Source organism: Podarcis pityusensis (assembly GCF_964106645.2).
Source record: "Podarcis pityusensis genome assembly, chromosome: 8".
NCBI lineage: Eukaryota > Metazoa > Chordata > Lepidosauria > Squamata > Lacertidae > Podarcis > Podarcis pityusensis.
In genome coordinates this window covers 23,500,446-23,526,974 of record NC_138033.1, presented here as the reverse complement: position 1 = coordinate 23,526,974, position 26,529 = coordinate 23,500,446, and the positions used below count along the sequence as shown (strand labels likewise).

The window sequence follows — 26,529 nt, the reverse complement described above, 5'->3', positions numbered from 1 at the left end:
GCCACTTCTGGCGAATCAGAGCAGCGCACGAAAATGCCATTTACCTTCCCGCCGGAGTGGTACCTATTTATGTACTTTCACTTTGATGTGCTTTTGAACTGCTAGGTTGGCAGGAGCAGGGACCCCCCCCCCCCGTTGCGGGGATTCAAACCGCTGGCCTTCTGATTGGCAGGCTTGTCACAAAAGGAATGTTTTTAGCAAGCACCAAAAAAGAGCTGCACTAACTGCAGCTTCTGGATCAAGTGGCAGGAACTGGGACAGAGCAACACATCTGATTATATCAGTATTGTAATGAGTATTTTATGTATGTAGCTTAGAGGTTTCGAGAATTAAGTGGTATATAAATAATAATATATATATATGTTGTGATTTCACAGTATGAAAACCACTTAGAGCATAACACGAAAAAGGAAATTAAGATGAGCCTGCTGGATCAGGCCAATGGGCCACCTAACTCAAGATCCTCTTCTCACAGTGACCGACCAGAGTGGGTGGTATATCAATAAATCGTCTGAAACTGATTTTAAGTTCAGATTGCGACGACTGTTTCAGAATGACAATATATCGCCAGACAGAGCTTTAAAACAAAGCATTCATGCCCAGCCACTGCAAGAGGCAATTGCTGGGTACGCCAGGGCAGACAGCCCAACCAGGAGATTGCTCTTCCTCCTTCCTTCCTCCCTCCCTCCCTCCACAGCCCCAGACCTTGAGGTCATGTTATATCGGTATATCACAATGGTTAGCTTGCGATACATCACGATGTTGAAAACTGCCCAGCCCTAGATGCCAGTGTAAAACCTGCAAGCAGGACCTGAGCTCAAGTGCCCTTTCCCCCCGCTGTGGCGTCCAGCGACTGGCATTCAGAATATTACTGGCTCAGACAGAGGAAGCAGACCATAGCCATCAAAGTTCGTCTCCATTGATAGCCTGGAACTATCAAATCCTCTTTTAACGCCATGTAATCTGGTGGCCGTCACGGCCTCTTGCGAGGAGGAGGTAGGAATTCCACAGTCTAACTTTGCACTGTGTGCAGAAATTCCCCTTGGACCTGTTTCTTCTGCGGTACGTGAGAAGGACCACAAGCTGCTGATCTACCTACCGGAGTCACAGACTGCCGCCGTACTCTCATGGCAGCTGATTTCACCCCTCCCTTTTGGAATTCCACGTCCGGGCTCATCTGCCAGAGAAAGAAGGCAAAGAATGAGGGCAATCTTAAGAGAGAATTTTTTGGGTGTGTGTGTGTGTGTTGCTGGCTTGGGCCACAGAGGTACAGTGGCCATGTCTAGACTGGGGACCCAGAACATGTACCTGTGTCCATTTCGATGTGTAAAAGAGATGGAGGTTTTTGGTGAGCCAGAGCAGGAGCAAATGAGAGGTCTGTGCATAGGAGCCGACTCCTGGGGGGTCTTTGGCTCCCCAAAATAAAATCTAGTCCAACCCCCTGCGATGCAGGAATCTTTTTTGCCCAACGTGGGGCTCAAACCCATGAACCTGAGATTTAGATTTAGATGCATTTGGCTTCATACCACTTTAAACATCCATAGATTCCCCCAATAAATCCCCACAGAGCTACAATTCCCAGGGTTCCCTGGGAAGAGGGACTAGTTGTTAAATCACTCAGGGGATTGTAATTCCATGAGAGGAATAAGTGTCTCTCCGCATCCGTGACAATCTACAGTTCCCAGCATTATTTGGGGGAAGCCATGGCTCTTTAAAGCAGTATGATACTGCTCTAGATGAAGAGTGCAAATGGGTTCAAAGAGTGTGGCATGTGGTTGGGCAGGCTGTCTGAAGCCCACTGGGTTTGAGGACAGGATTTCTACCGCAGGGGAGGGGGACCTTCAGCCCATGGGCCAAATTTGGCCTGAAAGGCTGGCCAAAACAACAGGGCGCCAAATTTAAACAGCCCCAATTGTGCAAAGCGACAATTGGGAATGTGTTCTAAGCCATGCACTCCTGATAGCTCCTTGGTAGCAGCTCTTGCCTTCCACGCTGTTTCTGTTCAGAGCGCATTCAAGTCCTACTGCTTTCTGATAGGCTTGAACCTACCTGTGCTGTGTGATGCCAAGAGATGGGCCTGTTGGCATAATGGCTCGCCAGACAAAAGTGCTTCCCAGTCCCTTTCCAACAGTGCAAGACATACAACCTGTTCCTTTCTACTCCTCTAGGACTTTGGTCTTGCAAGCTCTGGTTTTTTTTATCAGTTTCCCGAGACCCACCACAGAGCCCAAGGCTGGCCCAAGACATTTTGGCACCTGAGGTGGACCACAAAATGGTGTCCTCTCCCCCCAGGGAAGAAGGGGTGAGTGAATATCTACATCAGGAGCAAGGAGGGAGGGCATGAGTATCTACATTGAGATCTGCTGCTCCTGTGGATCCTGACACCTGAGGCAGTCACCTCACCTTGCCTTATGGGTGGGCTGGCCCTGACAGGGCCTGATGGGAGTTGGAGCCCAATGACAAATGGAAGGCAGCACCTTGGCTGCCCTTGAGCGAGGAGAATGATTTGTGATAGAAGTAATGTTGATTCATGTGGAATGACCTGCTCCCCGCATTGCCTTCAAAGGCATGAAAAAGCAACCATACCTTTTCCAGGCTAAACATTGCACTGAGAACATCGCCACCCTTTGGTTGCATGGGATCCGCATTAAGCATACTCTCCGAGATGTTAGATCCACGGATGTTTCGCAGAACCACCTCTTGCTCCTGATCTACATTGAATTTGATGGACCTCACTTCATCGACTATTCTGTGGAGAGTAACCACAGAAGAAAGAATGCTGGAGAGTTGCTTCATCCATCGAAGATGTGCACCTGGCACCTTCACTATAGTTTCAATTCTATGCTGAAGACATATCTCTTTACCTTGGCCTTTGACACGTGAGATATGTGTGACTAATAGCAGCTCCTGGGAGCCAGGGAAGGGGAGGCCAGGGAAGCAGTTAGGGAGGAATTTAAAAGCCTCCCTCCCTCTGCTGCACTCCTGGTCCAGTTTGCTCCACCCACTTTAGCTGCTTTAAAGAAAAAGAAAAAAGTAACAGGATCACAGATTTCCCCGGGATGGGCCAGAGCTCAAGAGGAAGGGTCAGTGGGGTGTCCTCCAGATGCTGCTGAACTACAACTCCAACCATCCTGGACCACTGACCCTGCTTGCTGGGTTTGCTAGGAGTTAGAGTCCACCAAACACCTGGAGGCCACCAGGTTGCCTTACTCTGGCTTTGGGGATGGGGTCAAGTCAGCTCTTCCAGTTAGGAAGTGACATTTGAGGTGCTTCTCAACCTTCAGGAGAACAGGCAAGACTTACTGGTCAATCTCATCCCGGATCACCCTGTACGCCTTCAGGTTCTCGTGGATTGCTTCCAGGACAACGCAGAGTTCTTCGCAGGTGCCTTCATTCAGGTTGCCCAAGTTTCCAAGGCTAAGCAAATTCTGGTGGTGCACCATGGGTGTAGCACGCATGACCTCTCTTACATGCAGAGGTTCTTGGTGACTTGGTTCAACATCATCATCACTGCCTTCCTGCTCAAGGAGGAATATAGTTAGGTCCCTGTATTTGTTCCAGTGTCATAAAATGACAGGGGCCATCCCAATCCACTGAGCTTTTTTCCCCTGGTGTCTCCCTGGATTGAAATAAAAATTTTCAAAACTCCATTCAATATTCCATCTTTCCTCCAAGGAGCTCAAAGTGGCATATGTGGGTCTCTGTTTCCCCATTTTTATCTTCACAACAACCCTATGAAGTAGAGTCAGACTAAGAGGCACTGGATGGTCCAAGGTCACTCAGGGAGTTTCCTGGCTGAGTGAGGCTGTGAACCTTGATTATTAATTAATTTTTATTAATTTATTATTTACACCCCGCCCATTTGGTGGGGCTTCCCCAGCCACTCTGGGCGGCTTCCAACAACATATTAAAATACAGTAATGCATCAAACATTAAAAGCTTCCCTAAACAGGGCTGCCTTCAGATGTCTTCTAAAAGTCTGGTAGTTGTTGTTCTCTTTGACATCTGGTGGGAGGGCGTTCCACAGGGCAGGTGCCACTACCGAGAAGGCCCTCTGCCTGGTTCCCTGTAACTTGGCTTCTCACAGTGAGGGAACTGCCAGAAGGCCCTGGGTGTTGGATCTCAGTGTCTGGGCTGAACGATGGGGGTGGAGACGCTCCTTCAGGTATACTGGGCCGAGGCCATTTAGGGCTTTAAAGGTCAGCACCAACACTTTGAATTGTGCTCAGAAACGTACTGGGAGCCAATGATCTCCCAGGTCTTAATCTGACACTTTAACCTCTACACCACATTGGCTGGCAGCCATGAGAATCACACACCAGAAACTTGGAACCCTGAGGAGGGAACAACCATATAGTGGTAAAGTTTTCCTTCCTAGGGTTTTCATCAAAGAATTCCACAGGACTGATTGCAAATATTTTTTTTAATGGTTCAGACAATATAACTGTGTCTGTTTTATTGATGTTGAAGGGCAAACTGAATAAAGTTGAGAGTTGGGATAGGGCTGAAATTCAGTTCACATGAAAGTTGAAACTAAGTAGTTTGCACTTTCCAAAATAATATGCAATCCAAAACATAGCCAACTCTTCAAAACTCACACTTCTCTGAATTTTTCAATGTACTTTTCTGCTTGAGTAATGTGTACAAAAACGCATCTTTGAGGGGACAGTGTGCCTACAAATGGATATATTAGTGAAAATAACATGTTTTACATTGGGGGAAGTGGCTAGGCAAAACTGTGCACGTTGGGCAAAATTGCATACAAAAAAGTATAGTAGGCAGACAAAAAAAAGTCTATGTTAAACAAAATTGCATACCAAAATTTCTATATTGCAAAAAAAAAGCAAAATGTGTATACATGCAAAAAAAGCATACAAAAAAAATCAATATTAAACAAAAATCCATGCCAAAATGGGTATACTGTATTAGTAAAATGCTGGCGAATGAGGCCTTTTTACTTTTTTAGGCTCCTAAATGGCATCTTTCTGTGCCAATTTCCCACCTGGCTTCCCTCTCCAGCCCTTGAATTAATACTCACATCCATTCCAGCGTCGGTCATATTGACAGGGATATGAGCTTCCAACTGCTTCTTCTCTTTGTATTCACTTACAGACCGTTCTAGGTTTGTCGTCACCACAGCCACAAGCAGATTTGCAAAGATGAAGGCCCCAAATGTGATGAAGATGAAAAAATAGAGAGCCCCGCCTATCTCCAAAGCAAGACCTTCCTTTCTGTAAAGGAAAGAAGGAATGCCATTGTTAAGTTGTGGGTGAACATATCAGACGACACAGCGATTCTTCAAACAGCTCTTGTTTATTCACAGGCCAGAACAGAACTGAACTGAAGGGTTCAGCCAGCCTGCTTATATAGAGCTCCACTAGAACGCAACAGTAACCATTTTCTGTAACCATCCAATCACTGAACGTCACTTTCAATCCCTTATTTGCATATGTGGACCTGAGTGAAAACTATCTACAGTATTCCCCTGCTGGCCCAGGGTGAGAACTTCAGTACATAACATTCATCACCAAAGCGGGTGGGCGGGAACCCTTTGCCGCTACTCTGAGGATGGGGCCATGGCTCCCATATCCTTTTCTCTCTAGGCCAGGGATGGGGACCTTGCAGGCCCTCCAGATATTGTTAGACTATCATCCCATGACTAGTGGCCATGCTGGCTGGGGCTGATGAGATTTGGAGTCCAGTAGTGTCTGGGGGGCACCAGGCTCCTCATTCCTGATCTAGGGCTCTGATGTCAGTCTGAAGGTTCATCCAGACTAATTTTCCTCTGCGATTCCTAGGCGCAGCTCTGTACTTTTCCGATCTGCATCCAAGAGCTTCACCCACCTCCCCTACTTCCCAGTGAAGACTAGCTCTTCAACATTCTCAGCAATCCATGGGGAACCCCAACTGCTGTTTGTTCTGATTCAGCATTAAAGAGCAGCTTTTCCTGGGGAAAGCAGTGGGACAAAAGGAGAGAAGAGCACTTCGGCATGGACCAGGAAAGCACAGACTTGTGCCTAGAAAGCATGGGGCAAAAGGTCAGTGTGGATGAGCCTGGGACCAGCCCTCTACTATTCATCAAATCAATTTTATACTTCTTTTTCTAACACTAAAAAAGGAAACTCCCTCCAAAAAATGCAGCAATTTACATAAAAGAACGAAATCAAGTCAAATGGCCGTCAAGTAACAAAAGCAAATACTTTAAAAGTTTTAAAAACTTTAAAATCAAAAGAAGCAGAGTTAAGGCCTTCAGTCGTCTCTTTATGAACATCAAAGCCACCCAGGAGGAGAATGTTTTCACTGCCAGCCTAAATGTCATCTGGGATGCATTTAGAATGGCCCGGTGAAAAAAAGAAGACAGGTCTCCTGCCCCTTTAAGTTGCTGAGAAGAGAGAATTTCAGCAGATATAGCTTATTATTAAATGTGCAGAAGCCCTGTCCCTCTTTTGCAACTAGCCACCGTCAATGGGGGTCAGGGGTACCAGCTTGAACAAAATATGGGGGGAGGCAGGTAAGCCCTGCCCCACATAACTGATCACATGACACAGTGCACACATACCATTTGAACAGCAATACTCATCAACTTGGGGGAAGGTATATATTTCATTGTATTATAATATATTATATTAGAATACAATAAAATATGTGAGGGGACCACCTCAAATATAATACACAGTTGTACCTTGGATCCCGAACGCCTTGCAACTCAAACGTTTTGGCTCCTGAACGCTGCAAACCTGGAAGTGAGTGTTCCGGTTTGCAAAAGTTATTTGGAACCTGTTGGAAGTCCAACAGGGCTTCCACGGCTTCCGATTGAGTGCAGGAAGCTCCTGCAGCCAATTGGAAGCTGCGCCTTGGTTGTTGAACATTTTTGGAAGTCGAACGGACTTCCGGAACAGATTCCATTTGAGAACGAAGGTACGAATGTATTTATATATTTATATATTATATAATATTATAATATAATGTATTATAATATTTTATCGTAAGACCCCACGGCCCCTAGGAATTGACTCCTATGATGGGGGCAAAAACCTGGCTTCTTTGGCAGAAATCTCACAATCCATGATCACCATTATTTGCCATGTGAGGCCACTGCCCCACTCTATCTAATGATAGGGCCAGTCCTGGTTGGACTAACCTAGTCTGGGTCCCACCTGCTGGCTTCTTCCAGGATTTCTTCTGATTTTACTGGACCATAGGGGACAGTAAGCTTGAGGAAGGGCTTGGTAGAAGAGCACCTGCTCTGTACACAGAAGGTCTTGGGTTCAATTCCTGACATTACCAGGTAAAGCTGTAAATGCTCCCTGCCTGAATCCCTGAAGAACTGCTACCAGTCAGCATAGACTATGCTGAGCCTAACATGGCTGCAACTCAGAACATCATTTATTGGCATGATGCCCTTCCTCTCGTTTGGAATGAAGAACCAGTTGTTGGCATCCGCCTGTCTCGAGAGACAGCAGAAGTGTGCACCATCAGAAGTAGAGTTAAACTGTTGGAGATTCACAGCACCTGCTGTGGCTGTAGAGACCAAAATGGGAGATGCATGTTTCACTGCAGCTGGAGAAGTTGCAGGCATCTGGTTTCACTACTTCCTCTTGTTTGAAATAATAATAATAATAATAATAATAATAATAATAATACCCCTCCCTTCTGGCTGAATTTCCCCAGCCACTCTGGGCAGCTCCCAATCGAGTGTTAAAAACAATACAGCACTAAATATTAAAAACTTCCCTAAACAGGGCTACCTGCAGATGCCTTTTAAAAATAAGATAGCTGCTTATTTCCTTGACATCTGATGAGAGGGTGTTCCACAGGGTGGGTGCCACTACCGAGAAGACCAGTGACCCTTGTTCATTGTGGCTGAGCATGGTTTGCAAGCTACTCACTCAAAGTCGTCATATATGTTAATCCACCCATCCTGCGTTATGCAGATGAACAGGGAGTACAAAGCAGTCCCCATATTCCCAAAATGCGTTGGGACCGTGCTTCCAAAGAGGGTAACACCAAACACAGAGAAGACCTGCAAAAGGACAAAGCAACGGTTTTTAGGCACACTTTACCCTAGCACTGGCATTTTTCTACACATTCCTCTGCTGGTGAGCCGCACTGAAAAACTCAGAAAAACGCAACTTTCGAAGTTGCCTTTGTTTCAGTTTACGTATTGTTTTGCGAAGTGTGAATTGGTTCGGGTCAACTTCAAAGCAAACAGAACTGGTTTTATCCCTCATTCCTACATCATACATATGCCTGGATTGCCAAAATGAAAAAGAAAAGACAGCGGTGAAAGAACAAAATGAAGGAGCACTGAGTGGGTGCAGGAACATGTAGGAGACAGAAGGGATCTCAGTTCATTCCCATGCACCGCTCCCTGACTTAAGAGGAATTTGACAGCATCTCACCAGCATGATGGCAAAAAGCAGGATCATGATGTTAGCCATGTCAGGAATGGACTGCAGGATCACCTGGATCATCCGTGCCAGACCAGTCACCATGGTGCAAACATGCATCAGTCTCATGACTCTGGAAAGCAGAGGAATAATAATAATGTGTGTGCATTTAAAGCTCAGGGGCAGGGCACACAGATTGCATGTAGGACAGAAGAAGAAGAAGAAGAAGAAGAAGAAGAAGAAGAAGAAGAAGAAGAATTTATTATTTATACCCCACCCATCCAGCTGGGTTTCCTCAGCCACTCTGGGCGGCTCCCAACAGAATAGTAAAAACACAATAAAACATCAAATATTAAAAACTTCCCTAAACAGGGCTACCTTTAGATGTCAGATAGTTGTTTATTTCTGTGACATCTGATGGGAGGGCGTTCCACAGGGCGGGTGCCACTACCGAGAAGGCCCTCTGCCTGGTTTCCTGTAACCTCACTTCTCGCAGTGAGAGAAGTGCCAGAAGGCCCTCAGAGATGGATGTCCAGGCTGAACGACGGGGGTGGAGACACTCCTTCAGGTATACTGGGCCAAGACCGTTCAGGGCTTTAAATGTCAGCCCCAGCACTTTGAATTGTGCTCGGAAACGTACATCTCACTACTCACTTGCTCAGAAGTGATGTAAGAACAGAAGCAGAGCCTGCTGGATCAGGCCAATGACCCATTGAGTCCAACATCCCCTTCTCACTATGGGCAACCCCTAGATGAAGAGCTAAATTAAGTGTTAGGCCAAATCATCTGACCAACCTCTCTCTACCATGTGCAGAGTGCAGACCTCATGAGAGAGGATGAATGGAGCATGCAGCCCACATTTTCTCAGTGGCAGTTGCCCGTTTGTGGAATGCCCTGCCTGGTAAGGCGCATCTGTCTCCCTCATGATTAACATTCAGTAGAAATTGAAAAGCTCCCCTGTTCACCCAGGTGCTTGACGGCTGAGCAAAAAACTATTCCCTGTAACCTTGAAATCATGGGACATGAGTAGGCATGTGGAAGAACTCTGCCCAAAACGGAAACAGGAGCAGAAACTGCTGGTGTTCGCTTATTCATCCCATTGTCCAGAACAGAACTCAATTTGGTGAATGCATTTCACCAAATTTTGGCATTTGCTGCTGTGGCTTTCAATCCGCAAAGCAATGCATCATGGATTACGTTACCCTCCCTGCCATTTCTGCTGCATTTATCTGGCACTGAAAATGTCTGAGGCAGAATACAGTGGTATCTCGGGTTAAGTACTTAATTTGTTCCGGAGGTCCGTTCTTAACCTGAAACTGTTCTTAACCTGAAGCACCACTTTAGCTAATGGGGCTTCCCGCTGCTGCCACGCCGCCGGAGCACGATTTCTGTTCTCATCCTGAAGCAAAGTTCTTAACCTGAAGCATTATTTCTGGGTTAGCGGAGTCTGTAACCTGAAGCGTATGTAACCTGAAGTGTGGGAGCCAGGAAGTCATGGAAAAAGGCTTGTAGCGCCACCTGGTGCCTCGCTGACCTCGGCTGACCAGCACTCTGAGCTTTACAATGTATTGGAATGTATTGACCTTAAATGGAGTTGTGTTTCCTCTGGGCAGTGATGACCCTATATGGTGATGGGTGTAATAAAAGCCTTGACCGGATGAGGTAACGGGAGACATTGGCAAACGGCCATGCGGCTGGAGAGAGACAAAGGATAATAAAAAAGCTACGGGAGGAGAGAGAAGTTCGAAAGGAGCTGCTCATACCATCCTGAAAATATTGCTGGCTCTCTGTGTCTTTATTTTATGCTAAACTGCGCCATTTGTAACGGCTGGCTCCGACACTGAAGCGTATGTAACCTGAGGTACCACTGTAATATAATGACAATGTAAGTTACAGAAGCTCAGCACAGTGGGCAGCAAGATGCATAACGTCATTTTTAGCACAATATGAACTGCAGCAGAAAGGAAACGGAGCTGTTTGCAATGACAACAGAGCAGAACAGAAAATGACGGTTCCTTCTTACATCTCAAGCTACAAGGATGTATCATTGATTTTAAACACGTTTAGATGTTTATTTTTATTTCTAATAATATTGTTTTGCTGCTCTCCCCCTTTTTTGGTGCTCTGGGCTCCTTTAGGAGTATAACAACAACAGCAGCAGCAGCAACAACAACAACACCTCCTAAGAATTTTGGGAACAAAGGCAGCCCTCCATTCCTACCTGAGCATGTGGACAATTGTTCTGTCATTCAGTGCGGTAAAGATCAGGCCAAGGAACAGAAGCAGCATAATGAAAAAATTTATTATGTTCCAGCCATCCTGAGTTAAGAAACAGGGAACAATGAATTGTCATATGGAATATCTCAAAGGAATGTATTTATTTTAATTCCCACATTTATATCCCATCTGTCATGGACTGGTTGGATGCAGTGGAATGGTGGAGGGAACCAGCTGGGGAACCCCTTAGGGAAGAAGTTTCAGAGCCCGGCGAGTGGCGGCGGGACAACAATGAGTGGTCAGAGGGAGAAGAGGGAGAAGATTGGGAAGAAGAGGTGTTGGAAGCTGGAGAAGTGACAGGGCTTAGTGAGCTGGGAGAGTCTGTGGCAGAGAGCAGTCAAGAAACAGAGGCAGAAGCTGAAGCAGGAGAGTAGGATGTGGGAGGCCAATAGGCAGAGATGAGTCAGGCTGGCAAAGAGTCAGGGGTGTCTCCCTCTCCTACTATAAGGCGACCCCCCCCCATGTCTCCCAGAACCGGAAGGGGCATGGAAAGGGTGGAGGCGATATTGGCTGCATGAAGCTGCTGTCTCTGATTGCTTGGAAAAAGTCTTGGCAACTGATTTTCATGGAGGAAGGCCATCGGGAATGAGCTGCTCTGCTCATTAGGCCTGACACTCAATCAAATCTGTTAATAAAGAATTTACTCTATCTTTGAACTGTTTTATTACTGACCGGCACACTCCTGTGATACCTGTCTTCCTTGAAGAACCTCAGGATGATGTTGGGCATAGGGGTGGGATAATATGTCAGTTTATCTCAAGTTGTCATTTTCCCCATCTTAATTTCAGCTCTCCACATTTCGCATCAGTTTGTGATTATTATTTTTTAAGTCAGTGTGAAATTCGCCAGCATTTTAGTACAAATTTCTCTTAATACACACATCTTATATGTAGTTTTGCAATTTCCCCTATTATAATGCATTTTAAATGCATTTTCCCTTTAATATACAGTATGCATTTTTCTGCACGCCTTAGCATAGCGTAAAGCCATAGTGTGGTCTAGTGGTTAGAGTGCTGGACTAGGACCTGGGAGACCAGGGTTCATATCACCTCTTACGTGCCCTTTTTCTAAACTGAAAAGTTCTAAACATTGAGACCATTCTTTGTAGGGGAGTCCCCTTGATCACTTTCGTTGCCCTTTCCTGAAACTTTTTCCCAAACTCACAATATCCTTTTTCAGGTGAGGCGACCAGAACAGTACCCCAAACATGGTTGCACCATAGATCTGTACAATGGCATTAAGGTGTCAGCCGTTTTGTTTTCCTTTCCTAAGGATCCCTAGCATGGAATTTGCCTTTTCAAGCAGCCACCACACCCTATTTTCTCTTGAGAGTAACTAAGCACCCGCAGACAAAGCTGATCTATGCACTGAGGCAGGTGCCCTGTTCTCACCTTCCAGTATAAGGAGAAGCCATAGTACCAGTTGAGGATTACTTCGCAGAAAAGGAGAGACATGACAATCATATCTATGGCTGAGAAGAACCCAAAATATTTCTACAGTAGAGGAAGGAAAGAACAAAGTTGGCAGTCTCCCTAGATTAATAATAATAATAATAATAATAATAATAATAATAATAAAATAATTTATATCGTGCCCATCTGGCTCTGGGTGGCTTGCAACATATAAAACACAACAAAACATCAAACATTAAAAAACAAGATATCCTATACAAGCAACAAACAAATCAATAAAAGCCACCACCACCACCAACAACAACCAGTTTACAGTTACAGTTGTACCTTGGTTTTTGAATTGAATCCATTCCAGGAGTCCGTTCTACTTCCAGAACAGTTCGAAAACCAAGGTGTGGCTTCTGATTGGCTGCAGGAGCATCCTGCAGCCAATCGGAAGCTGCACTGGACGTTCGGCTTCCGAAAATTGTTCGAAAACCGGGACAATCACTTCTGGGTTTTGATCATTTGGGAGCCGAAACATTCAAGTTCAAAGGTGTTTGGCTTCCGAAGTTCCACTGTATATTCAAAATAAAGTAACCACCAATCCCAACTAAACATTTAACCAACACCAACCTGACAAAAATGGAACAGAGGAACCAAAATTATAACCGTTTAAAACATTTGAAAACATTTTAGCCACTTGCCCCAACCCAAGGTTTGTTCCAGCAATGTCCCAGTGGCCTCCCATGAGCCTCTTTTAGCTATTCAGAGTGAGTCTGGGCCCCTAGGCCAGGTGAAAATGGGCCTTGCAGCAGGAAGCAGGTCTTTCTTCCAACACAAAGGCAGCAGCAGATATGCATTTTCCATGTCATGTTTCTCATTCTCACTGTGAGGTGTATGGTGCAGGATCCTGTACGGTATGGTGCGGCCCTCCGAGCTTCACAGTCTGGCCCTCTGGACTCAGCCCAGGCCACAACTCAGCCACAACCCCTCTCTCCAGATGACACCCCTTGCCAGCCCTCCTTCACATCCTCCTTGGGTGTTTTCGCCTAGCTGGAATGTGTCCTTGAACCCTGAGCTTTCTTGCCTGTCTAGATCAGGGGTAGGCAAACTAAGGCCCGGGGGCTGGATCCGGCCCAATTGCCTTCTCAATCCGGCCCACAGACGGTCTGGGAATCAGCATGTTTTTACATGAGTAAAATGTGTCCTTTTATTAAAAATGCATCTCTGGGTTATTTGTGGGGCATAGGAATTCGTTCATCCCCCCCCCCCAAAAAAAAATATAGTCAGGCCCCCCGCATGGTCTGAGGTATGGTGTACCGGCCCATGGCTGAAAAAGGTTGCTGACCCCTGAACTAGATGGAGGGGGTGTGACCTTGTCTAGAAGATTTGCATTTGTTGCTCCACCCACTTTTGACTCTGGCCCCACCTACCACTGCTGTGTGCTCCCTGGAAGGTTGCCCAAAATGGGAACATGGCCTCCAAATTGAGCAGGGTTCCCCACTTGTGCCCTAAAGCCTCAGATACAACGTTGAAACAGAAGGTGTAGCTCAGGGGTGGTGAACCTCAGGCCCAGGATTTGTGGCTCTCCAGACCTCTCTATCTGGCCCTTAAAATCTCAGTTCCCTGGGAAGAGGGTGTGACTGTTAAAGAACTCTGGGAATTGTAGCTCAGGGAGGTGAATAGGCATCTCCTGACAATTCTCAGAAGCCCCCATGACAATCTACTTTCCCCAGGATGCTTTGGGGGAAGCCATACCGGGGAAGCCATACATGTTTAAAGGGATGCGGGTGGCGCTGTGGGTTAAACCACAGAGCCTAGGACGTGCCAGTTTGAATCCCCACAACGGGGTGAGCTCCCATTGCTCGGTCCCTGCTCCTGCCAACCTAGCAGTTCGAAAGCACATCAAAGTGCAAGTAGATAAATAGGTACCGCTCCAGTGGGAAGGTAAACGGCATTTCCGTGCGCTGCTCTGGTTCGCCAGAAGCGGCTTAGTCATGCTGGCCACATGACCTGGAAGCTGTATGCTGGCTCCCTTGGCCAATAAAGCGAGATGAGCGTCGCAACCCCAGAGTCGGCCATGACTGGGCCTAATAGTCAGGGGTCCCTTTACCTTTATCTTTATACATGTTTAAAGTGGCATGAGACTGCATTAAATGTAGAGTGCCAATAGGGGGCTCTGTTAATTGCAATGGGTCTACTCTGAGGAAGCCATAGTTGGATGCAACTCATACAGTCCACTGGTACCCGGTCAACAGAGGAGGGTTCAGGAACCTGTGGCCTTGCAGACATTATTTGATTCCCGCTCCCATCGGTCGCAACCAGCTTAGCCCATGGTGAGGGATGATGGGAGTTGTAGTCCAGCAGTATCTGGAGGGCAACAGGTTCCCTACCACTGAAATAGAGAGTCAAAGGGATAACAAAGAGGGAATAAGGCTGAGTCAATGGTGTGCTGTGCCCATTTAACACTTGGTGGTCCTTTGGCCCTGCACTGGATTGGTGTGTCAAAACTCACCTCTTCTAATGTTGGCTCTGTTCGCACAGCAATAGTGATGGCGTTGAGGATGATGAAGCTGGCCAGTAGCAGCCTGAAGGCTGGATGACGGAGGAATGTCCCCATGCATGTTTTCGAGATAAACTCTTCCACGTCCCAGTCATCCTGTTGTGGGGAAGAGCAGAATTGTGGGGGTGTCAGTCAGGCTGGGCATAGGAACTCAAAATGTAGGAACTGCACCTTCCCGTCTCTGCCTGATTCTGTCTTTCTCTGTAGCATGATCCCTTCTGAATTTATCACTACACTACTGATGGAGAGTCTGGTGATGGGCCTCAGATCAGAGGTGATCATGCAGGGAGACCTTCCTGTGGATACAAAGGTGGCTATTTTGGAGGCAGCGGGTGGAGCTGTGGCTATTCCTGAGATGGTGGAGACAGAAGGTGGGCGATACTACAGCGCAGGTGGAGGCTGCAGCGGTTCCTGGGAAGGCAAGACCTTAGGAGACTCTTCAAGAGCCGATTATGACAACTGAGCTCGCACCAAGTAGAACTTCTCCCTGAATCAAGATTTGTCCTAATGGCTACATTTACAAACAAAACAGAAACCTTGGAGCGTCAGTGAATCTTGTTTAGTTACCTACATGGATCTTCTTTGCCTATGTAGCCTTTGTCGCTAACCAGTGTGGTGTAAAGGTTAGAGTGCTGGGCTCTGACCTGGAAGCCCAGGGTTCAAATCCCTGCTCTGCCACGACGCTCACTGGGTTGACCTTGGGCCAGCCACTGCCTCACAGCCTAACTTACTTCACAGGGTTTGTGTGAGGATAAAATGGGAAAGGAGAACCATGGGTGCTACTTTGAGCTCCTTGGAGGAAAAGGAGGTTTATAAGTGTAATAAATAAATAAACAAATGAGAAAGGTGGTCTGCTTAGATTTTGCTCAAAAGTTGGTGTGTTCAAGAGTGGTTCTAAAGCATTTTTGAAAACAGTTTTATTTGCCTCACCCTCTCAGTCCAAGGTTTGTTTGTTTTTAGCTTGTTTTGTTTTTAACTTGACGTATTGGGCCCAACAACAGCTAGAAGCTGAGCAAACCTTTTTTTAAAAAATAAAATAAAACAAAATAGTGCAATGCACTTAAGAGCTGCATAAAGAAGATCTCTTCTTTATTTTATTTATTTATTTATTTAGAGAGTTCCACAAATTTTATGTACATAAATGAACATATTTCAAGCCTAATATTTCTCAGATTTGTGTTACAATAATTTATAAAGTATGACCACCAATCAACCAAGTTCGTATTACAGTGGTACCTTGGTTCTTGAATGGCTTAGTTGTTGAACAAATTGGCTCCTGAACGCCGCAAACCCGGAAGTAAGTGTCCTGGTTTGTGAACGTTTTTCGGAAGCCGAACATCCGACGTGGCTTCTGCTTGAGTGCAGGAAGCTCCTGCAGCCAATAGAAAGCTGTGCCTTGGTTTTCGAACGATTTCAGGAGTTCAGGAACCAAGGTACCACTGTATAGGCGGTGTCATTCCTCTGATGGACTGCCTCAGCCTCTTCATTTCCGTTGATTCTAGGTTATTCAGTAGCCATCCCATATAGATGCAACACAAGGGCATTTCCATTTTCTCACCCATACTACTCTGGCTTCAATAAGACTTTTTTTTTTTAAGATATCTGTTCTGCAGACACATCGTCCTCAATCCAATTAAATATTATCAACATTGGGAAAAGTCTAATATTTGCTCCTATCATCAATATAATCTGCTGCATAATATGTCTCGCAGAATAATAGGCATGTTGACAAGAGTTTAGCTCTTAACACGGCAAGGGAAGGCAACAGAACCACCTTGGTATTAGCAAAAGAGTTAAATGATTCCAGCTGGTCTAGTAATAAAGGAGATTTTACTGTAAAGCAAACCCAGAGATCAAACCAAGTGGTCCTTGAAAATGTTTGTTTATATCCTTTATTTTCTTTTTTTTACACTGGAGGAAACATGCATGACTCAACCGACACTGCATTTGAAGATGATCGGGGGCTCCTGCGCTGAGTTTCTGGTTTTACGAAGCCCATTAAAATCCCACAATGGCTGTGCAATACTTCCAGTATCTGAGTCAGCATGTCTATGAATGCTGGGGAACACCAGCTCATGTCCTGCTTGTAAGCTTCCCATGGACATCTGCTTGGCCCACGGCCAGCCCTGCAATGAGGCAGAGTGAGGCAGCAGCCTCAGGTGGCAGATTCTGATGTCTGTGCAGTGTCCAGAGCTGTAGTGCTATGTACTCCCTAGGCTAGACTGCTGCCCTCAACTGCAGTAGAAGGCATTGCCCTTCCCCACTATTGGAGTAATAGTCAGCTACCAACCCAGTTGAGGGATGTGGGTGGCGCTGTGGGTTAAACCCCTGAGCCTCTTGGGCTTGCCGATCGAAAGCTTGGCGGTTCAAATCCCCGTGACGGGGTGAGCTCCTGTTGTTCGGTCCCAGCTCCTGCCAACCTAGCAGTTCAAAAGCACACAGTGCAAGTAGATAAATAGGTACCACTGCGGCGGGAAGGCAAATGGTGTTTCTGTGCGCTGCTCTGTTTCACCAGAAGCGACTTAGTCATGCTGGATACATGACCCGGAAAAACTGTCTGCAGAAGCGGACAAACGCCGGCTCCCTCGGCCTGTAAAGCGAGATGAGCGCGGCAACCCAAGAGTTGTTTGTGACTGGACTTAATTGTCAGGGGTCCCTTTACCTTTTACCAACCCAGTTGGCTTCTGTCTGTGCCTTGGGGAAGGGAACCACCTTTTATTTCACCTCAAGCAGCAAAACATCTTGAGCCGACTCTGGCTTGGCCACTGTTAGTATTTGTACTGTATTCATTAGAAAATGTATTTTACAAAGAATAAATTGTACCGGGGAAAGGAAACCAATGCAATGCAATGCAATGCAATGCAATGCAATGCAATGCAATGCAATGCAATACAATGCAATGCAATGCAACAGCTGCAAAATCTTGTGACTCCAACTAAGGTCACATAAACACTGAATCATTGCCTTGTCAGTTTGTTAACTCCCTTTAAAAGTGAGCATGTGTGTGTCTTAGGTAGGGGTGGGAATTGGAGGAAGGCTGGTTGTTCCCCTGTTTTGCCAATGTTTTTCTGAGTGTGAAGTCGTTGTGTCTGGAGGAGTTGGTGAGGACAGAAGAGCTATAATTTATAGCTTGGACTGCTTCACAGGCGTTTACAGTAAGTAGCAAGAAGACACTCTCTTGGGCTCAAGAGAGCAAAAGGCATTGCATCGGACTTAGTATATATGTATGACACTGCTTGTAAATAGATGCCATCCTGCAAGTAAAGAGTCGTCTTCAAAGTCTTGTGTGTGGTGTCTACTTCATCCCTAGGGCTTTGAGGGTAAAACTGCTGAATCACTCTGCAGGACTCAGAAAAAAATAGCCAACAGCTTGGCCATTGTGGAAAACAGGATTCTGGACCAGATGGACCAGGGCTCTTATGAGAATTCAGGGATGCAACACTGGAAAAGGTACTATGATACATATATGGTGGAACTGTTTAAACATCAAACAATTTTGGGAAACAATATATAACGAAATGAAAAAAAATGTTCAGATATTCATTTAGGAAAACACCAGAAGGTTTTCTATTGGGAATAGTACCAGGAAGTCTAAAGGAAGAAGACAAGACATTATATTTATACGCAACAGTAGCAACAAGGCTATCGATTGAGAAAAATTGGAAAAGTGGTATTATACCGACAAAAATAGAGTGGCTTGCCAAATTACTGCAGTACTACAATATATCCAAAACAATGGGAGAAATTGGAAGGATCTCAAAAGAGAAGATAGACAGGGACTGGAAGGTGTTTAAAGGATACATGCAAAACCATATCGAAAAATCAGAACTCCTATTAGAATAAACAAGTTCTGTTTTAAATACTGAAATACTAAATAAGATGGATAACAATGTGTAATAGAAAAAGAAGCATGAAATTAGGTTAAAGCTTTGTGAAAGAAAGCGATAGAAGTGGAAAGAAATTGCAATTGAGTAGATTGGAAGTCTAACACAAAGGTGGGGTGAGGGGTGGTGGATGGTGATGGGAAAAGGAATTATCTGTGGGATTGAGTGTAGGTATGTTTGAACATTTTAAAGGACTGTATGAAATGTATGCTTGTATATTCGCAATATGTGTGTATTAATGCTGAATTATTTTAACAATAAAAACTTAAAGAAACAAAACCTGGGGGGGGGGGGAGAAAGTTCAGGGAGCTCTGGAATAAAGTCAAACAACAAGCAAAGAGATTGAGCCTTGGAGAGGAGAGGCAGGGGAGGGGGGGAGGAGAATACCTGACTACGAGTGACATATCTGCAGTTGATCTCGGGGACTTCTGCTTCAGTAATAAGTCCCTGACCGCCTACGTCAACCACCTGGGAGACAGGAAAACACAAAGACTCTTGTGGGAGCAGGCTAAACATATTGAACGTGCATATCATAAGGGGAGAACATTTTTTCATATCGAGGGTCACATTCCTGATGGGGGGTGAATGCCAGTAGAGGGCAGGGCCAGAGGCAAAAGTGTGTGGGAGCAATAAATGCCATTTCTACCTTTGAACAGTGGCCTAGTTTTACACACACTGACACACGTCCTCCTTCCAGGCAGGGGAAGGAATGTGAGTTTTACACACACACACACACACACACACCCTCTACCCTCCATCCCGGCAAGCAAGAGGCACTGCCAGAGTTCAAGGTTGCAATCCATCCAGGCGAAAACACTCAAGGAGACTGCAAAGCAGGACCAGTGAGGGGGGGCAGCAGGGAGGCAGAGAAGAGTCCCAAGGGCCAGACAGAGAGGTCCTGAGGGCCACATTCTGGGCCTGGGGGTCCCCATCCCTACTAGGAGAACAACAACCTTCTAATCAATCTACTAAGACTTTGTTTTTCTGACCTATCTCTAATGCAAAGCACAGAGGGGGTTGGTTTTTTATGTCAGTGGAGAACAGGCAAGTATAGGGTCAATATATGCAGCATACAACAGACAGGACCTGGTTTTTTGTGATGTGTAATATGCTGGGGAGGGACGCAGGTGGCGCTGTGGGTTAAACCACAGAGCCTAGGACTTGCCGATCAGAAGGTCGGTGGTTCGAATCCCCACGACGGGGTGAGCTCCCATTGCTCAGTCCCTGCTCCTGCCAACCTAGCAGTTCGAAAGCACGCCAAAGTGCAAGTAGATAAATAGGTACCGCTCCAGCGGGAAGGTAAACGGCGTTTCCATGCGCTGCTCTGGTTCGCCAGAAGAGGCTTAGTCATGCTGGCCACATGACCCGGAAGCTCTACGCTGGCTCCCTCGGCCAATAAAGCGAGATGAGCGCCGCAACCCCAGAGTCGGCCATGACTGGACCTAATGGTCAGGGGTCCCTTTACCTTTACCTAATATGCTGGGGATTGAGGAAATGATCCTTGGTAAGATGAGAACTGGGATGTTACAAGGATGTGCCCCTATTTCCATCCATTGGAGGATATGCTTCATCTTCACATCCCTCTCTCCAAATTGCTCCAGCCCCACAAAAATCATTTAGCCTCATGGGGAGCATCAGAAAGATGGAAGGACTGGAAGGTGAGTGAGATACAAGGATTTCAGCTATATCAAATGTGTATTGTGCTGGGATGGGAGCCGAGAACTGGTGTAATGGAAGGGAAATGTGTTGGAACTGCAGTTCCAGGACTTGTTTCCAGAGCAAGAGTGAAGGCATCATCCACAGGATCTCCAGGCCAACTGCCAGGCCCTCCTTTATCTAGCAAATGAATAAGGTGCTAATGAGGCCTTCAAGTTTTGCTATGGCTTGTGACAGATTAGCACAGAGAAAGGTCACTTCCAGAGCACCTCTTTATTGAGCATTTTCCCGTTGCACTTCCCTGCCACTTTCCTTATTGCAAAAAGATCTGGGTTTTATTTTATTTTTAGGGAAGTGAATTGGTTGCACAAGACCTGCAAATTCACCTTAACTGTGGAACCCAAATGTGCTGGCATGCCATTGAATCCCACCTGCAAATTTACTGCAGTCTGAAAGTACTCAAAGTCACAGAATAAGCAAGCAATCCAGTAGAAGCCGGATACTGCTTTCCTTTTATTTGATGGGGTTCCTGCTTCATGCTAGCAGTGTAAGTGGTGACACCTCCTTGCAACAGGGTTTTGAGGTTTTTTTAGCATTTCTAACAGAAAGCTTGGCCTGTTTTCTCCCTAGTAACTAAGCGCAGGATTGCAGTCATGCCACAAGCATGAGAAAAACTTTTAATTTCAACTTTAGTCTAGCTTCGAACCTAAGGGAACATGCAATCCTTGGAGCCATAGCAGCTTTCGAGATGAGGTCCTGCAAGTCAAAATTTGCCACTGCTTCTCTGGGGAGAAGAAAGGTCAGCGGGAAGAAAGGTTTCTGCTGCTCCACAAAGAGAAGGAGGGCAAACTCTGCGGCTTCCTGAAGTTGCGAGAAATCAACCCCCAGGATCTCACCAGAGAGCTCTTACGACGTTCAACCATTGTGCGTGCAGCGTCAAGTCCACCACCTACGAAACTATTCCTCCCTCTTGCATTGTGACATCAGCATTCTAATATCATGAAATCCTGGCTGTAAGCATGACATCACAAAAGTCTCCATTCTCTCCTGCTATGTGGAATAAACAGGAAATTATAGGGGGAGGGGGGAGGAGAGAGCGGGGGATAAGAGAGAAAACGGCAGGTGGGAGGAACATCAACAGTGGCTGGTGCCCACTGAGATTGATAGGGCAGAAGACAGGGAGCCCAACTGTAGGGGGCGCCAGAGCTAACAGCAGGTGGAGCCCCAGCCAATAGCGGGCAGAGCTAGTTCATTCTAGTTTTGTCTCTGTCCCCTTTCTCCCTGCTGAAGTCCACAAGGGGCAATGCTGAGACTTAGGAGGAGGAAGATTGCAACCAGCTCCACCCCACCCCCCTGGACTGGAGGTAAGTAGGAAGTCAGGCAGGTGGCTGCTGGCAGAAGGCCAACTGAGGTTAGTGGGGTAGAGCCCCATTTACGCAAACAGAGCAGCTACCACTACGGGGCTGGTAGGGTGGATGGAAAGGGAGGAGGCCAATAACAGGAAGAGGCAACTAATTCTAGTTTTGACCCCATCCTCTTCCCCAATGATTTCCACAAAGGCAACGCCATGGTAAGGAGGTGGACCAGCTCTGGGAGTTGTAACTCAGTGAACGGGTAAACTTCCCTTGCCCAGAATTCTTCGAGGGAATGATGGTGCTTCCAATGTGATTTAAAATAGCACATCTTCAGTCTAACATTTCATCATCATGCATGCCTTCTCCCCGATTTGATGGCTCTGCACTTGCACCTTTTGACCACAAAGGGGAGGCAAGAGACCAAGAAATAATATGGAAGCCGCTTTTCCAAAGCTGTCTGAGCCTTGTTAGGCAAATGCGTCTGATCCCATGAAGAGTGAATTAAATACTTCATTGACCCCACCCTTCCCACTTTCAGGGGGCAAGGGCCTCGCAGTGCCACAGCCTGCCCAGGGCCTCCTCCGTTGCCTGCCTGACACCCTGGGGCTTTGCCACAGCCTTTTGGCTGGACTAATGTCAGCACCAACAGCCCCTTTTGTGCTGAGTAAAGGTAGCCAGGAGACAGAGGAGTTCGTGGACAAGGAGAGCAAGGTCTCCCTACTCCGAGGGGGGAAAGCCAGAGGAGGGGTTAAAGGCCATCTGGGAAAGAGACAAAGATTTGTTGCTGCTGCTGATGACAGTGGTGGTGATGAACAAGCGAAGAAGCTGTAAATAGAAAGGAAGGGGATGAGATAAAAAGAAAGTAGTGAATAGAAAAGACTAGGAAGTATGGAAGAAACAGGTAATTGGCTGGGGGAGTGCGTGTATGGATATTTTTAATTTTATTATTTATTAAATTTGTATACTGCCCTTCATCTCTGGATCTCAAGGCAGTTCACAACATAAAAGTGATGACTGCAAAACAGGGAGAAAACGTTCCTCTTCAACCAGGCCCCGGTGGTTTTGTCAGTGCTGCCATAGGCTAAGCTAGCTTTGCTGGCAGAAACACCAAAGTAGATCCAGGGGCTGCAGTCAGGTACCAGTAGTGGAGGCAAGTTGATTTGGGCCCACGAAACTCAATCTGCCCTCAGCCAGCCTCCACCTGCCTCCCCAGGGAGGTACCACTGCCAATTGGTTTCCTCTTCCTTGCTCTCAGCAGGCTCCACCTATTAGCTGGCTCCACCTTCTCTTAGCCTCTCTATGTTCCACCCCACTAGCCCCACTGGGCAGCAGCCACCACTCTTCGTCGCTCACATTTCTTTAACCAGAAACAACTCAGTTGTGGAGTGTATCATATGACTGTCAGCATGCACATGACAGAATGATAGAATTGTAAAGTTGGAAGGGACCATGATCTAGCAATCATTTGCCCAATGTGGGGCTCAAACCTAGGACCCTGAGATTAAGAGTCTCATGACCCACAGCCTGTGGCAGTATGGCTGGAAGGCATAACAACAGTCAAAACAACAGATGCTAAGGAATTACAGTGGTACCTCGAGTTACATACGCTTCAGGTTACAGACTCTGCTAACCCAGAAATAGTACCTCGGGTTAAGAACTTTGCTTCAGGATGAGAACAGAAATTGTGCTCCGGCGGTGCGGCAGCAGCAGGAGGCCCCATTAGCTAAAGTGGTGCTTCAGGTTAAGAACAGTTTCAGGTTAAGAACGGACCTCCAAAACGAACTAAGTACTTAACCTGAGGTACCACTGTATGCGCTTTGCAAAATATGAATAATTCAATTTTTTTCTTTTTTAAACTTGAGATATACATTTGTTAAATAAACAAAACAACAAACAACTGCCTCTAATTTAGTGCTGAATCTAAAGCTTTTCTGCAGAAACAGCTTTGGAATACAATTGCTCTAATGCTGCCCAGAAAGGGGGCATAGCAGCATACTTATTTAAATAAGGTTTGGGGACCTTCAGCCCCAGGGACGAAATTTGGCCTCTTGACCTCTCTCTCCCCCTAAGCCACACCCCTCCTCAGCCACACCCCCTCTCGCCAGGCCACACTTCTAACCAGAGCAGCGCACAGAAACGCCGTTTGCCTTCCCGCCGGAGCAGTACCTATTTATCTACTTGCACTTCGATGTGCTTTCAAACTGCTATGTTGGCAGGAGCAGGGACTGAGCAACGGGCGCTCACCCCATCGCGGTGATTCGAACCGCTGACCTTCTGATTGGCAAGTCCTAGGCTCTGTGGTTTAACCCACAGCACCACCCGCGTCCCCTAAGGGGTGCTGTACTAAGGCTGAAATAATGTAAGGAAATCAGATCCTGGCTTGGATAGTAGACTCTGCCCTGGCAACCATACCTAGGCAGCTTGCTTGCTGCGCTATTAGATTAACAGTTGTAAGGTGGCACAAGGGGCTAGGGGGCTTCCAGCAGCCCCTCTTAGCCCTCTGATTTGGGATCAGCTCTTTTTCTGAAGAAATTCTCCCTTAGACCAAGATGTCCCCTATCTGTCTGTGTGTTGATTGCTGGGTCTGCACACATCAACTTGCTGAGTGTTGACCACCACACCTGAAGCACATGTGAAAAAAGCACATTATATATAAAAAAGAGAATGGCACAACGCTCTGTACAGGAGACAGATCATTGTTGTCTTCTGGTACAGGGCAGGGGGATTTTCTGCCAGGAGTTCTGACTTCCAGTTGTTTACCAATAGCCCCCTCCCTCCCCCAGGGCAAAAAGAGGCGATTGCAATTCCTGATCTGTAATAGATGGAGATGATTTCATTTATGAATCACTTCCCGTGAGGCATCCCGAAGCGATGTGCAATAGCACACGTAAAACAACTGCATAAGGAAAACTTTTTCTTTTCTAAAAAAAAGAGAATTGTGGTTTAAAACAACAACAGCGCATACATAAAATCGATTCAGACTAAAGACAGATACCAACTGGGAGAAAGATTTTAGATGGTGCATTGAAGGAGGAACATTTGTCTGATGGGCTCTCCAATGGAAGGCGAGAGGCTGGGGACACCGGATTTAGGCATCGCACAGGGCAGGCACTGCTGAAATTTGAAGCGCCAATATCTGCCATTGTAGCACACCGAAGGACTGGTTTCAACATTTTGCAATGGGCCTCCTGATGGTATCTGCGAAGGCCCTCTCCTGCAGAACGTAGGAACTGTTTAGGGTATGCAGGGAGCGAGGCAATGTTTTAAGCATCCTGTATCTGCAAAGCATCCCAGCGCCATGGTTTGTAAGGCACACTGCAGAAGAAGAAGAAGAAGAAGAAGAAGAAGAAGAAGAAGAAGAAGAAGAAGAAGAAGAGTTTGGATTTGATATCCCGCCTTTCACTCCCTTTAAGGAGTCCCAAAGCGGCTAACATTCTCCTTTCCCTTCCTCCCCCACAACAAACACTCTGTGAGGTGAGTGGGGCTGAGAGACTTCAAAGAAGTGTGACTGGCCCAAGGTCACCCAGCAGCTGCATGTGGAGGAACGGAGATGCGAACCCGGTTCACCAGATTACGAGTCCACCGCTCTTAACCACTACACCACACTGGCTCTCCCCCTGAGCCACCACCTTGCACATGGCTCTGCCCCAAGCCACTATTTTGCCATTGGTGGATTTCGGTGGCTGGACACGACGCAGCCTCACCTGATTGCCACCTCGATTTCCCTCAAAGGGAGGCTGAGAACCCTGTGCAAGGATTCCCGTTGGTAATAAACAGCTCTTGCCAGCTCTGTCCCGGAGTCAGTCGGTCTTTTCTGTTGCTGCTTCAGATCAACCGATTTCCATCTTTACCCACCGGCTGTATATCCCTCCCGTAACCACGGTTACGTGGGCTAGGCAATTAATTGCCCCTTCAGCATGCAGCTGCGGGCATCGTTAACACAGTGGCAGCAGCAGGGGAGGAATTAGAGATAATTATAAGCCTGGGTGGTGTCCCAGCTGCAGGGAGCTGCACCACCCAAGTTTACGGTCTGACTGCATCTTCCAGCTCATGGGGCTTCAACAGCGCCTTTGAACACCATCCCCCTCCCTCCCCCCAATTCCCTAAAACAGCAAAAAGCAAACCAGAGCCCTCCACCCAACAGAAGAGCCACTTCTCAGGAGTCTTCTTGATGGCAAAGTGGAATGCAAACAGTTTATTCCACATTTTGCATGTGGCGAATGCCATTTGGGGCCCAGTTCTTTTCAAGGGGCATGTTAAAAGTCCATGGCATCTATTTTTATTTATTTCCTTTAAACGATTTATTAGCTGCTCCCATTATAAAACAGCAGAATGGTGCAAGCAAATGCTCCACGTCAGTCTGAAGCAGATGCCGAGAATCGCACAGTTCAGCTGTATTTTAAGCCGTATTTTAATTAACTGTTTGTTTGTTTGTTGTTTTCTATTACGTTTTATTGTAATTCACATTTGGTGTTAGCCGCCCTGAGCCCAGCCCTGGCCAGGGAGGCCGGGGTATAAATAAAAATTTATTATTACTATAATTTATTGGTGCTGTGGGTTAAACCACAGAGCCTAGGACTTGCCAATCAGAAGGTCGGCGGTTCGAATCCCCGTGACGGGGTGAGCTCCCGTTGCTCGGTCCCTGCTCCTGCCAACCTAGCAGTTTGAAAGCACGTCAAAGTGCAAGTAGATAAATAGGTACCGCTCCGGCGGGAAGGTAAACGGCGTTTCCATGCTCTGCTCCAGTTCACCAGAAGCAGCTTAGTCATGCTGGCCACAACCCCAGAGTCGGCCACGACTGGACCTAATGGTCAGGGGTCCCTTTACGTTTACCTTTATTAAAATTACAGCAGGACACCAACAGACAAACAAGAAGGCAATAATTAAAAATGCCACAGGTAAATGGCAAAGTCTTAAGCATGCTGATGCAAGAGGGATTGTTGGAATATTCTATGGGCTTCGAAAACAGACACAGCTTTTGAGTCATTGATCGTTTGAGGCAGATGTGTT

General features: G+C 46.5%; 1 protein-coding gene and 1 long non-coding RNA gene across 6 annotated transcripts in view; one reads left to right on the top strand and one right to left on the bottom strand.

Annotated features, from left to right (window-relative positions):
* CATSPER4 (cation channel sperm associated 4) overlaps nt 1-21,207 on the bottom strand; it is a 34,689-nt gene extending 13,482 nt beyond the window's left edge. The window contains exons 1-11 of one of the 3 annotated variants that reach the window (XM_081015757.1): nt 21,061-21,207; nt 18,896-18,976; nt 14,577-14,720; nt 12,059-12,160; nt 10,612-10,709; nt 8,403-8,523; nt 7,890-8,023; nt 5,039-5,231; nt 3,304-3,518; nt 2,587-2,749; nt 1,100-1,177 (exon numbers count right to left, since the gene is read on the bottom strand). In XM_081015757.1, coding sequence (XP_080871883.1) covers nt 1,100-1,177; nt 2,587-2,749; nt 3,304-3,518; nt 5,039-5,231; nt 7,890-8,023; nt 8,403-8,523; nt 10,612-10,709; nt 12,059-12,160; nt 14,577-14,720; nt 18,896-18,976; nt 21,061-21,087 — 1,356 coding nt within the window. In that variant the 5' untranslated portion in view covers nt 21,088-21,207. Of the gene's footprint in view, nt 1-1,099; nt 1,178-2,586; nt 2,750-3,303; nt 3,519-5,038; nt 5,232-7,889; nt 8,024-8,402; nt 8,524-10,611; nt 10,710-12,058; nt 12,161-13,565; nt 13,678-14,576; nt 14,721-18,895; nt 18,977-21,060 lie in introns of those variants that run through there. The other 2 variants (XM_081015758.1, XM_081015759.1) reach the window with 2 other exon arrangements.
* A 46-nt stretch (nt 21,208-21,253) lies between these two features.
* Nucleotides 21,254-26,529, top strand: part of LOC308482583 — a 38,788-nt gene continuing 33,512 nt past the window's right edge. For all 3 annotated transcript variants that reach the window (XR_013989337.1, XR_013989338.1, XR_013989339.1), the window contains exon 1: nt 21,254-21,528. This is a non-coding gene — a long non-coding RNA (uncharacterized lncRNA). The remainder of the gene's footprint in view (nt 21,529-26,529) is intronic.